This window comes from Pan paniscus, chromosome 14 (genome assembly GCF_029289425.2).
Source record: "Pan paniscus chromosome 14, NHGRI_mPanPan1-v2.0_pri, whole genome shotgun sequence".
NCBI classification, from domain to species: domain Eukaryota; kingdom Metazoa; phylum Chordata; class Mammalia; order Primates; family Hominidae; genus Pan; species Pan paniscus.
Genome location: NC_073263.2, coordinates 100,716,078 through 100,729,883, shown reverse-complemented (window position 1 = coordinate 100,729,883; position 13,806 = coordinate 100,716,078). Strand labels below are relative to the sequence as shown.

Sequence of the window (13,806 nt, the reverse complement as noted above, 5' to 3'; positions counted from 1 at the left end):
TAGCCCAGTTCATCGCCCAGAGGAGATGCCCAAAATGTTTGTAAAATGAGCATGTAAGACACAGCCTTCTGAGGAACGGCCATCCCAACAACTCTTACACTGCAGAAGCACTTAATTTTAGAAACAGGCCAAGACAGCTGCAGAGGGGCTCCAGACCTACGCCTCTCCCTGGGCAACAGTTTGGTTCCTAGAATTCAACACTCACCACCATGTGCCATAGATAACAAAATATTATCTTCCCCACAGTTGCCCTGTATCAAATTTGAATACACTTGGCCAATATAATCTCATGGCTAATACAGTACAGCAACCAATAAGATTTCTCTTGCCCTTTTTTTTTTTATATGTACTTTGGCCAGCAAGGATAGATCAAAATGCTAAAGAACAATTGAAATTGAAGAATTCCATCATTAATTTCATAACCACTAGTTCCTGGCTCACTGTGTGATCCCAGGAAAACCATATTGCCTTCTTGAACTGTCAGCTTCAGCTACAGTCCTAATGCTCTTTATCTAAAGGGTAGTTTGGGGAAGATTACTTAGTAGTTGTAACATACTCTGGGACCAATCCATGAAAGATGCCATAAATCAAATTAATTATGAAACAAAGGAAATCATAAATATTGAAACCACTTCAAAACCTGAGAAGTTGAGAAGTGAGGAAGATTTAAAATTATGCCTGTGGCGCTGATACTAACTCACTGTCAGACTATAAGACGAGACACACATTCTCAGAAGATTCATGACATTCCCAACAGATTTTTTTTTTTTTTTTTTTTTTGAGATGGAGTCTCGCTTTGTCGCCCAGGCCAAAGTGCAGTGGCGCAATCTCAGCTCGCTGCAAGCTCCGCCTCCCGGGTTCACGCCATTCTCCTGCCTCAGCCTCCCGAGTAGCTGGGAATACAGGCACCCGCCACCACGCCCAGCTAATTTTTTGTGTTTTTAGTAGAGAGACGGGGTTTCACCGTGTTGGCCAGGATGGTCTCAATCTCCTGACCTCGTGATCCGCCCACCTCGGCCTCCCAAAGTGCTGGGATTACAGGCGTGAGCCACCGCGCCCGGCCAACAGATCTTTAATATTTGGAAATGTCAGATGTTTCTGTCCTCCAGCAGCATTAACTTCACATGGAGTATGAACAGTGACAAGCAATTGCAAAATTAGAGCTGTTCTCCGTTGCTGTACCCGTGCCTAACTGTTAACACGCAGTCTACCTTACCGAAAGTCAATTCCACACACTCAGTGAGAAAAACCGTTTAACTGGCTGTAAAAATACTTCTCCGCCCCCTACCTGCTGACCACCGCTAACACGCCAGGAAAACAGCAACATCCAGCAGCACAGCTGCGCTCCCTCGCCACGACTTCCTAACTTCCCTCCACTTGAAAGCACTCTCATCAGTGTTTGTTTGTCTAAAAACTCTTCTTGGAGACTGAAGAAGAAACACATCCAAGTGAAACTGAGAGGTCAGCTTCTAAAGCGGAGGCTGAACTTTGCAAGTGGGGGCGGGGGGAGTTAGTTCGGTCCCCCAAGCCTAAAAGAATGGGGCATGGTAAGGGTGACGGCCCCTTCCTTCAGCGCGGCACACGCTCCGCAAAGGGCCTGGGGCCGGCCCACGAGAACACCAGGGCACCTGCCCATTTGCAGCGGCCCCAAGAGACTCCTGGGCAGCGCACCTGGGGATACCAGGTGGGGTCGGGGCGGGCGGCGGGGCTTTGTCCCCATTCGCCCCTCCAGGCCGAAATGGGGGCGGTTTCCGCTAACCCCCAAGACCGGGAACTAGCAGGGTTCGGACGCGGGTCTGGAGGGTCGGCCCCACCACCTCCGGCAAACCCGAGGGTCCCCGCTGCCCCAGCCTCCTCAAAGAGGTGCCTAGGGTGGCGTGTAGGGGGCAGCCAGGATGGCGGAGGCCGGTACTCACAGAGCCCACTGGAGCCGGTGCTGGTGAACATGGTCCCGCCGGGCTCGGAGCCCCAGAGGGCGCCGGGGGAGGGGAAGCTGAAATGCGAGCCCCAGCGACCGCGCAGGCGCACTCTTGGCGGAGCGACGAATCCGGCGCCGCGAGGCTACTCGCCGCTGACGAACGGCGCATGCGCAGTCAGGGGCGTGCGCCCCCTGGGTCAGCGCCCTCCTTCCTGCCGGGGAAGGGAAGTGCGTCCGTAGGGGAGGGCCCACCTCTCCAGGTTGAAACGTTGGCGGTCAGAACCGCCTGAGGTAAAAACGGGTGGCACTGGGGAAGCGGAGGCGTAGCTCCCGAGAGCTTCACACTTGTGCTCAGTGCCGCCTCACCCCTGGTGGATCCGCGATGGCCGCGGATTCCCCTGGATTGCCGGCGCTGGGCAGGAGCTCCACCTCTAATCTCTCCCGAGACTGGACGCCCGGCGCCTTCCACGCGCGTTGTGTCTTTCCGGGCGGTCCCTCGAAGCTGGCTACCCCGCGGGCTGTTGACTGCAGTGGGATCTGGTCACTCAGATGCGGATAGAGGGGTACGGGAGCCGGAGAGGTGGAACAGGTCCTTCCGGGTGCGGAGAGCTGGGCCGTCCAGCCGCCTCTTTGTTCCCGCGTGGGTCCCGCGCGGAATCCCCACCACCGGGGCCGACTGTCGTGGTCCCTGGAGTCAGCACCCTGCCCTCCCCGCCGTGGTGGCGGGTGGCTGGGGTGTCCCCGGCGCGGCGAGCCCGGCGGAGCGACCCTGCGCTTCTGCCCTGGCGAGCTTCCGGACTCAGGCCATTTAAATTTTTTTCCCCAGCAGAATGAAGTTACTCTTTGCCAAAATCACGGTTTTTAAATGTGCGAGCCTGAAAACTATCATGCAGTCGTTTTAAAAAGTTTTTTTTTAAGTTGATCTCGTGAAAGTAGGGAGTAAAAGAGTGGTTATTCTTGTACAGAGGAGAGTTAGTGGGGAGGAAGATGGGAAGAGGTTGGTCAACAGACACAAAGTTATAGTTAGAAGGAATACGTTTTGGTATTCTCTTGCACATTTGGATGACTATACTCAACGATAATGTTAACTTCAAAATAGCTAGAAGAGAGGATTTTGAATATTCTCACCACAAAGAAATGACAAGTGTTTTGGTGATGGATGTGCTAATTACCCTGATTAGATGGTTGCACAATGTGTATATGTATGGAACCATCACACTGTACCCCAGAAATACATGCAATTATGTGAGAATGCATGTTATGGGGAAAATTGACCACACTACCCAGCTAAATGAAAGGAATAGGCTATGGAGTACTAAAAAAAAAAAGCATTTTCAGTGCTCATAAGTGCCAGCCAGTGTGCTAAATCTGTGATTCGTAGATCAACACAGTCCCTACCCTCAAAGAGAGGTTCCAGTGGGCCAAAATGTTAACACTGATTATAGAAGGCAAAAGTATGACTTTTATTTGCTTCTTTAGGCTTTATTCGTAAAGTTCATTTTCACAGTCTTATTTTGTTCGTTTGTTTTGAGACGGAGTCTCACTCTCCCCAGCTGGAGTGCGGTGGCGCGATCTCGGCTCAGTGATACCTCTGCCTCCCCGGTTCAAGCGATTCTCCTGCCTCAGCCTCCCAAGTAGCTGGGACTACAGGCACCTGACACCACCCTGGCTATTTTTTGTATTTTTAGTAGAGATGAGGTTTCACCATGTTGGTCAGGCTGGTCTCGAACTCCTGACCTCGTGATCCGCCCGCCTTGGCCTCCCAAAGTGTTGGGATTACAGGCGTGAGCCTCTGGGCCCAGCCCATTTTCACAGTCTTGAAGTACATTTTACATTTACCTTTAGGTTCGTTCGAGTTATTTTTCAGGAAAACGACAGTCAAAAGGTCCTTTATGTTTGCAGAAGCTGTTGATGGACTACACCCTGACCCATTAAGGGGATGCAAAGTCCAAAACTATTTTCATAATAATGCGAAGACATTAGTTTTATTTTCTACTCTCTCAAGTATATAGTGGAGTTTTCCATTGTACAGTTGGACCACTGTACAGAGCTACGTAACTGGATTTTCCACTGTACAGAGCTACATAACTGGATTTTCCGGTTGACCGATGCATAATGTTATGAAATCTTATGTGGGTAAAAGATCAATTTGAACCATAAAATACACCAGTAAACTTTAGTGTAACAGTCCAAAATGTTCATTCATATGGTTTCAGATTCCTCACTGCAATTAACCTTTAAGAAACTACCACTTGCTAAGTTATGGTATAGTATCAAAAAATAATGTATCACCTGAAAGGCTATTAAAATGCTTCCTTTTCCAACCATGGGGGTGTATCTAGGTGAAGCCAGGTTTTCCTCATATACTTCAACCAAAGCAATGTATCCCAACAAACTGAAAGCAGAAGCATATATGAGGACCCAGCTGTTTTCTATTGAACCAGACATTAAAGACATTTGCCCGCCAGACACAGTGGCTTAGGCCTGTAATTCCAGCACTTTGGGAGGCTGAGGCAGACGGTTCACTTGAGGTCAAGAGTTTGAGACCAGCCTAGCCAACATGGCGAAACCCTGTCTCTACGAAAAGTACAAAAAATAGCTGGGTGTGGTGGTGCACATCTGAAGTTCCAGCTTCTCAGGAAGCTGAAGCATGAGAATTGCTTGAACCCAAAGGCAGAGGTTGCAGTGAGCCAAGGTTGTGCCACTGCACTCCAACCTGGGGGACAGAGAGAGACCCCATCTCAAAATAAATAAATAAATACATACATACATACGTGCATGCATTTGCCAAAATGTTAAACCATGCTATTCTTCCAATATTTTTTTGCTTGGGACAGTATAGTAATTTTGCATTAAAAAGTGTTAGATATGTTAATATGTAATGGGTATTTTTTTTAATGAACTTCATATATATGTTTTACATTTCTCAGTTTCAATTTCTACTATGGTAAATACTCATAGGTATAAACCCACATAAACTAAAGATCTGTAGTTCTTAATAATTTCTAAGAATAAAGGGATTCCAAAAAGTTTGAGAACCGAAATTAAAAAGTGCTTTAAAGCTTATAAAACATAAACCCTTCACTTACGTTCAATTCTATAAACATTCTTTGCAACTAAATGCAAGATGGTATGGCATCCAGACTCTGCTCATAAGTATCTGCAGTGATCCATACCTTGATTGTACATCTACTCTGCATCCTGAGGACCTGAACATGCTAACTGGTGGCTGCAGATTTGTCTTCCAAGGAGCAAGTGTGGTCTGTGGACAGGCAGCTTCAGCGTCACCTGGGATTTTGTTTGCACTAGAAAGTGCCAAGCCCTACCCTAGACCTATTAAAGCAGAACTGGCGTTTAACAAGACACCCCAGGTAATTTGTGTGCACCTTAAAGTCTGAGATGCACTAGTGTAGTGATTCGCAGGGGGACAATTTTGACCTCCAGGGGACAATATCTGGAGACATTTTTGGGTGTCACAACGTGCTGGGGAGAGGGTGCTACTGGCATCTAATGGGCTGAGGCCAAGGGTGCTGCTAAACATCCGGCGATACCGGGCCAACCTCCCCCCTCCTCCTGCCCACAGTAAAGAATTACCCCGCCTGGATTGTCAGTAGTGCAGAGGTAGAGGAAACCCTACACCTGTGAAACTCATCTGACCTTTACTATGAATTCCTGGATCTCCTGGTGCATATCATTTCTGTTGCCCTGGCTGACATTTCCACCTTTTCTCTTTTCTAGATTTTATTACAAGAACTCAATCTGTTGGTCTCTAGGAATCACCTATTGCCTTACTATGTTTTGTTGAACCTGTTTTTGAATCTGCTTTCTACATTGGGGAAATAGGTATACGTTTGTAAACCTTAAAAGCTCTGTATGCTATAAGGAAATCACCAGACACGTGGATAAGCTTTGCAGAGGTGAAGGGCTGTCTCCACCAGAGAGACCCAGAAGGAGTCAGGGTAAGCCTGACTCATCATGAGATCAGGTATCCCCAATCCACAGCGGACTTCCACAGTTCACCTTCCTAGGTAACCGCTCTGCCTTCCCAGGTAAAGTAGGAATAATATCCGAACTTACAGCATATTTTGAGGTCAAATTTGTAGAATTTGGTGATTTCATTTTTATTATTACTCAACCTTTTATTTACAACCAAATTAATAAGGCTACTTACACATAACAATGTGTGGACATACACATTAAGAGAATCATTCGCTGCCTAGCACTCCTACCTAGGTACTTTAAGAACATCATTGAGTGGATACTCCCTCTGCTGGGTAAAATACTTTGCCACAATATCAGCTGAAATGATACCTCTTCCAGACTGTAATGGCAGAAGTAGTTATCCCCACTTTTGTGCTGTCATCACACTTGATGCATGCCTACTTTATAATACTTAAGCCATTGTCTCTGTTATTGGGTTTCTGTCTTCTACTGTGAAAGGGTGAGCCCATAAAAAACAGGGAATGTGTCTTTCAAAATGTTGTATCCTGCTCATTCTGATGTGAAGCCATTGTCCTCCTTCAATAAAATAAAACAGCATTTCTGAGGTCTTAGCATCAGGAAAATCTCCAGGTGGGTAAGGTTAAAGAAAAAATTATTCATGACACTTGTTCAATGTGGTGCAATAGTCTGTTCTCACACTGCTATAAATACCCAAGACTGGGTAATTTTTTTATTGATTTATTTTTTAATTAATTTTTTTTTTTTTTTTGAGACGGAGTCTCGCTCTGTCGCCCAGGCTGGAGTGCAGTGGCGCAATCTCCGCTCACTGCAAGCTCCGCCTCTCAGGTTCACGCCATTCTCCTGCCTCAGCCTCCCCAGTAGCTGGGACTACAGGTGCCTGCCATCACGCTCGGCTAATTTTTTTTTGTATTTTTTAGTAGAGACGGGGTTTCACCATGTTAGCCAGGATGGTCCCGATCTCCTGACCTCGTGATCCACCCGCCTCGGCCTCCCAAAGTGCTGGGATTACAGGTGTAAGCCACCGCGCCCGGCCTATTTTTTATTTTTTTGAGATGGAGTCTCACTCTTGTTGCCCAGGCTGGAGTGCACTGGCACTATCTCAGCTCACTGCAACCTCCGCCTTCCGGGTTCAAGTGATTCTCCTGCCTCAGCCTCCCTAGTAACTGGGATTACAGGCGCCCGCCACCACATCCGGCTAATTTTGTATTTTTTGTAGAGACAGGGTTTCACTATTTTGACCAGGCTGGTCTCGAACTCTTGACCTCAGGTGATCCACCCGCCTCGGCCCCCCAAAGTGCTGGGATTACAGATGTGAGCCACCACACCCGGCCAAGACTGGGTAATTTATAAAGGAAAGAGTTTTAATTGACTCACAGTTCCACATGGCTGCGGAGGCCTGAGGAAACTTACAACCATGGCAGAAGGGGAAGCAAACACGTCCTTCACAAGGTGTCAGGAGAGAGAAGTGCCGAGTGAAGGGGGAAGAGCCCCTTGTAAAACCATCAGATCTCATGAGAACTCACTATCATGGGAACAACATGGTTGTTCCCATGCTCCAGTCACCTCCCACCAGGTCTCTCCCTAGACACCTCGGGATTACACTTCAAGATGAGATTTGGGCGAGGACACAGCCAAACCATATCAGATGGTAAAGCAGACTTTATTCCAGGGGGCCATGGTGATAGGTAGAGGGGCACTGCAGGGCCTTGCAGTGGGGAGAAATTGAACTCAACACCAACTCTACCAAGGACATGCGGGGATTTATAATCAAGGAGCAGGGTGGAAAGCAGCGCATGGAAAATTACTAAGAGGAAGCCCCAAGGATAAGGGGGTTTCTGTCTAAACAGACCTGATAGGATTCCTGCTGAAGGCAGGCCAGGTAGATCAGATAACAAGGGTGGTCAGGATTCTTGCTCACACTGGGCTCTGCAAGGACAGAGAGAAAAGCCCAAGATTGGGCCTAGTCAAGCAGAGGACTCAGAGAAGCCTGACTGGAGTTTTGGTCAAAGGAGAGAGTCTTTTTCAGGCAGGAGGGAAGATGGTTGGCCAAGCATCCCGAACAACCACCTTCCCCTTGCTTTCACCTGCCTTTAGTACAGTGCTCCTTCTGAATAGCTGAGATAGACTGAAATTCTTCCTAAAAATTGCTAAGTAGTGGAGAAGGCCGAAAACAACAAACAATCACAAACTTCCAACGTATCAAGCTGTGTACAAACGGTATCTCCTGTCCCCCCAGCATAGAGGTGATATCCTGTTCCACTTTATGGCTGAGAAGTCCATCTCCGAATCTCCAGAGATTCTCGGCAGCAGCCTTCTGGGGAAATCAGTAGATAATCACTAGGGTTGGTGGTCAATCCTTGGATAAAATAGGCTTCAGATGTACTTTGCACTGCTTCAAATCCACTTTCAACATATAATACATATAAACTAATACTTACTAGAAAACAGGGCTGGGCACAGTGGCTAACACCTGTAATCCCACAATTTTGGAGGCTGAGGTAGGAGGATCCCTTGAGGCCAGGAGTTTGAGACCAGCCTGGGAAACATAGGAAGGCCTCACCTCTACAAATAAAAAATTTTAAAAACTGGCCGGGCATGGTTGTGTGCACCTGTAGTCTCAGCTACTTGGGTGGCTGAGGCAGGAGGATTGCTTGAGCCCAGGAATTCAAAGCTGCAGTGAGCCATAATCACACCACTGCACTCCAACCTGGGCATAGAGTGAGACCCCCTTCTCTAAGAAAAAGATAAAAAAGAAAGAAAGTGGGTCTGGAATCTTTGAAAAGAGTAGTTAAATCTTTTCAATGATCCAATAGTTTTCACTTTGGATGTTTACTCAGCAGGGAGTAGTTTGGAAATTCATAGGGTATTTTTGGTTGTCGACAATGAATTGGGAGATATCACATGAGGTCCAATAGTGGCAGACAATGCTGCACAAAAACCAGATTGTTCTCGATTCTAACCACCTTTGACTATCTTGCCACATGCTTATTATGTGGGTGAAAAGCCTGTTTGTATTCTTTCAGGTCTGGAGCCTATTCCATTTTACATGTTGCTCTGGTCTGAATGCTTGTGTCCCTCAGAATGCATATGTTGAAAGGGAACCCACAGTACAGTGGTGCTGGTAGGTGGGTCATCTGGAAGGTGATTAGGTCATGAGGACAGAGCTCTCATGAACAGGATCAGTGCCCTTATAAAAGAGGCCTGAGGGCACTTGTTCTGCGCTCCCACCATGTGAAGGCACAGCTGGAAACAAAGAGCCAGCCCTCATCAGACTCTGACTTTGCTGGTACCTTGATCTTGGACTTCCCAGCCTCCAGAACTGTGGGATATATACATCTATATATTTAGACAGGATCTCGCTCCGTCACCTAGGCTGGAATGCAGGGGCATGATCATGGTTCACTGCAGCCCGACCTGCTGGGCTCAAGCAATCCTCATGCCTCAGCCTCCCAAGTAGCTGGGACTACAGGGTGCATGCTCCCACACCCAGCTAATTATCTTATTCGTTGTAGAGACAGGGTCTCACTATGTTGCCCACGCTGGTCTCAAACTCCTGAGCTTAGTGATCCTCCTGCTGAGGCCCCCCAGAGTGCTGGGATTAAAGCCTGGGACTACAGGCGTGAGCCACCGTGCCCGGCTTTGCCCTCCTTTAAAATGGGAGCTGTGTTATTTATTATAGTATTTCCAGCTGCATATTTGGGTGAAAAGGATTTCAGTGCAGTGGAACAATTACTGCAAAGTAACAAAATGTAACAGAATATTTGAGATACTTTTTAAAAGAATTAGAACTTCATTAAACTTCATCACTCAGATTCTTAAAAATATTTCATATTATTGCCATCTGTTTCAATTTGGGTCTCTCCAAAAGCAGACTCTGAGACAAAAGTTTCAGATACAAGTAGGAGATTCTCCTGGGGGTTATAAGCCCCTGGGCACTTTCAGCCTGCTCTATGCATGGGCCAAGCACACCCCTGTATCCAGAGAAAGCCCTCAGGCAGAGAGACATGGGTGCTTATATGAGAATTGCCACTGAAGCGCTAGGTACTACTTCCAGGGTGGGCAAAGAGAATGCAGTTGGGACACCAGTAGCATCTCCTACAGGTGAAAAGAAGGCAGTAAGGCTGAATTTCCTAATCTCCCTATTCTACCTCTAGTCCCAGGCAAGACATTTTTGTTACCATGTAAACATCAGAGTGTATTTACACAAACCTGGAGGGTGTAGCCTACCACACACCTAGGCTATATGATATAACCCATTGCTTCCAGGCCATAAACCTGTACAACATGGGCCTGTACTGAATGCTGTAGGCAATTGTAACACAATGGTAAGTATGTGTGTATCTAAACACAGAAAAGGTGCAGTAAAAATATGATATAAAAGATTAAAAATGGTCCACCTGCAGAGGGCAGGTGCCTTGCTATGTTTTTTTTGAATCTGTTTTTGAATCTGCTTTCTACATTGGGGAAATAGCCCATCACCGTCCATCACCATGGATGGAGCTTGCAGGACTGGAAGTTGCTCTGGGTGAGTCGGCGAGTGATTGGTGAGTGAATGTGAAGGCTTAGGATGTTACTGTGCACAAGTGTAGACTTTACAAACACTGGACACTTAGCCTGGCTGCCCTCCCCCTCTGCCACGCTCTGTGGTTTGCTGACACTCCTGTCACTGGGTGTGTGACGGTTGCACCTTTCCCAGGTTGTGGGTGCAGCCTCAGCTTTTACAGAGGCTCCTTTGAGTGGAAGGAAGGAAATGAGGCTGAATTACCTAATCTCCTTATCCTCTTACCCCTAGACCCCACCCTTCTCCTTCCCCTCTACCCCTCCCCCTAGCATGGCCAAGGGATTGCCAAAAGTGTTGTAAGACAAATTATGTTCCAGGAGAGTCTCAGAAAGTCTGCTGGCAGAGTCTCCCCTATATTGCTACAATGATATCATCTATTTGTAGAAGCTGGGGTTGGTTAAGATGTTAAAGTGAGATCATTGCGCTGATCTGCCAAATGTTTATATCCTTCTGCCTGCTAGGGATGGAGTATTTGTTTAGAAGGGAATTTATTCAGTAATGAGTACCCCCACCAGTGTCCAAAAAGACACAAAATAATAACCTCTTGGGTTTTCTGAGCCAGCAGGTTTAGGAGGGTTTGCCCTGTGCAAACACAACAGGGAGACAGAGTGAGACTCAGGTGGACCCTGCATGAGGAAACTTGACTCCAAGGAGGGAGGAATGTGCCCAGGAATGGTGGAATCCTGACACTAATTTTAAATAGTTCTGATGTCCACGTGTCCATCTGGGTGGGTTTCCTTTAATAAACCACTCCCTTTGTGCGCCATCCATTCTTCCAACTAAAACCTGCCCACTGTTGGGTGCAGCCCTGATCCCTGGTACAGAGGCTCTTCAATTTTAGTCCCTTGCAGCTGCTCTGTGCAATGGCCTTAACCAAATCTGCTCCATCAGCCACAAAACCAAAACATCTGCTCAATATCCTCTTGATTCGTTTATTCATCTATTTGAAGTGAATTTTGCAAACACCTTTCAGCCTTTTCTACTCCAGACTAAATATTTCTGTAACTTTCCAACACTTTGGTCATTCTAATGTTTTTGAATCCTCTCCAATTTTCCATATTATCTTTACATCATGGAGTTTAAATGGTATGTGAGACTCTACCCCTAAAATAGAGGTATAGCATTCATTGATCATGAACTTTTTGTGATGACAACTTACAGGGTCTGGCCCCTGACTGCAGACTTCTAATGGAAAGGAAAAGAGACTCTAACACAATCTGCTAATTAACCCACAGGTTGGATTGAGAAGGAAAAAAATCCACCTGAATTCTTAAGATAAAATGTATCATTTAAATAATTATTCTGGGTCTCTGCTTCTCCTGTTTGACAAGACAGCCGCATCTTCTTGAGCAGTGCCAGCTGTGTCTCTGAGACACCATGGTGAAGGTGAAGGCCAGAAAAAACAGATTTGGCCATATTGGGGGCCTGGTCACCAGGGCTGCCAACTCTGGCAAAGTGGATATTGTCACCATCAATGACCTCAACTACATGGTCTACATGTTCCAGTATGATTCCGCTCATGGCAAGTTCCACGGCACCATCAAGGCTGAGAACGGGAAGCCTGCCATCAATGACAATCCCATCACCATCTCGCAGGAGTGAGATCCCACCCAAATCAAGTGGGGTCATGCCAGCACTGATTATATTGTGGCGGCCACCAGCATCTTTGCCACCATGGAGAAGGCTGGGGATCACTTAGATGGGGGAGCCAAAAGGGTCATCATCACTGCCCCCTCTGCTGATGCCCCCATGTATGTGATGAGTGAAAGCTATGAGAAGTACTGCCTGCAGTAAGAGCTTGCTACTATTAATATCATCATTTTAGTAATCATACTCTGAATCTTGGCAAAAAAGAAAAGACGGTTCTGAAAATCAAGTCTGTCTGTTTCTGCCAGAATACTCATGAGACAGTTTGTTCCTAAAGCAGCAATTAGGAGTAAAGAACCAGAACAGTGTGATCATCCAAAAAGTCAGCTTCTGGCTTAGCTCCATCAGGATCCCAGTTCTCTAGGGAGTCGAGGTACTCTCCATGGCGTTCCCAGGGGGTGATAAAACAGAGGGGAAGAAGTCATTCTCCCACCTTCTTCCTTCCGCATACACCTATGGCCTGATCATCACTGCAGCACCCCTCACTGCCCTGAGGTCCAAATGGGGGTGCAGCACCCCTCACTGCCCTGAGGTCCATATGGGAGCTGGCGCACTCAGATACCCACAGGCGCCATCGAGGAGGGAAGCAGGCTGGTGCAAACAATCAACACATGAACTTCGCTTTCATGCTCGTCACCTAGTGATAGTCTCCACCTACACAACTAAAGGTGTGCCGTCTCCCAGATTCTAGAAACACAGGCTCCCTTGACTTTTTTTGAGACAGAGTCTCACTCTGTCACCCAGGCTGGTGTGCAGTGGCACGATCTCAGCTCACTGCAACCTCTGCCCCCTGGGTTCAAGCAATTCTCCTGCCTCACCCTCCCTAGTAGCTGGGATTACAGGCATGCGCTACTATGCCTGACTAATTTTTGTATTTTGGGTAGAGACGGGGTTTCACCATGTTAGTCAGGCTGGTCTAAAACTCCTGACCTCAAGTGATCCGCCCACCTCAGCCTCCCAATGTGCTGGGATTACAGGCATGAGCCACTGTGCCCGGCCCAGGCTCACTTGATTTACCTTGCATTTTTCCACTTTTGATGGTGACACAGATACAGAGGATGGGTTTGTTCAACACTTTAACAATACAGACATGGTCATGACAGTCCCTAAGTGTTAGGAGCAACGGGGAAGAATGCGGGCTGTGCTAAACTGACGGGCACATAACTGCCCCTGGAGGTGAGCCACACCAGAGCCTTATGCTGGAACACAGGGAATGGAGGGCTGTAGAAAGGCAGCCCAGAGTGTGGACTGTGCTGAAGACCCTCCCAATTCTTCAGTGCTGGCTCCTGTGGATACACACATAGGGCAATCAAAACAATGCCATGGGAAGGCCTGCAGCAGACGGATAGGCACACATCCACTCTGTAAGCAACAATTCTTTTCTTTTTCTTTTCCTTTTTTTTTTTTTTTTTTTTTTTTTGTGACAGAGGCTCACTCTGTTGCCAGGCTGGAGTGGTGCAGTGGTGTAATCTCATCTCACTGCAGCCTCCCACTCCCAGATTCAAGTAATTCTCCTATCTCAGCCTCCTGAGTAGCTGGGACTACAGGCATGTGTCACCACGCCCAGCTAATTTTTGTATTTTTAGTAGAGACGGGGTTTCACCATGTTGGCCAGGATGGTCTTGATCTTTTGACCTTGTGATCTGCCTGGCTCGGTCTCCAAAAGTGCTGGGATTACAGGCATGAGCCACCGCGCCCAGCCAGCAACAATTCTTTC

The 13,806-nt window shown here is 47.3% G+C and overlaps 1 protein-coding gene and 1 pseudogene across 2 annotated transcripts in view; one reads left to right on the top strand and one right to left on the bottom strand.

Moving 5' to 3' along the window:
- Positions 1 to 4,980, bottom strand: part of UBAC2 (UBA domain containing 2) — a 185,902-nt gene extending 180,922 nt beyond the window's left edge. For both annotated transcript variants that reach the window (XM_003832044.5, XM_034936911.3), the window contains exon 1: positions 1,917 to 4,980. In XM_003832044.5, coding sequence (XP_003832092.4) covers positions 1,917 to 1,947 — 31 coding nt within the window. In that variant the 5' untranslated portion in view covers positions 1,948 to 4,980. The remainder of the gene's footprint in view (positions 1 to 1,916) is intronic.
- Positions 4,981 to 11,819: 6,839 nt separating this feature from the next.
- LOC129393672 (glyceraldehyde-3-phosphate dehydrogenase-like) lies at positions 11,820 to 12,236 on the top strand (annotated as a pseudogene).
- The last annotated feature ends 1,570 nt before the right edge of the window (positions 12,237 to 13,806 follow it).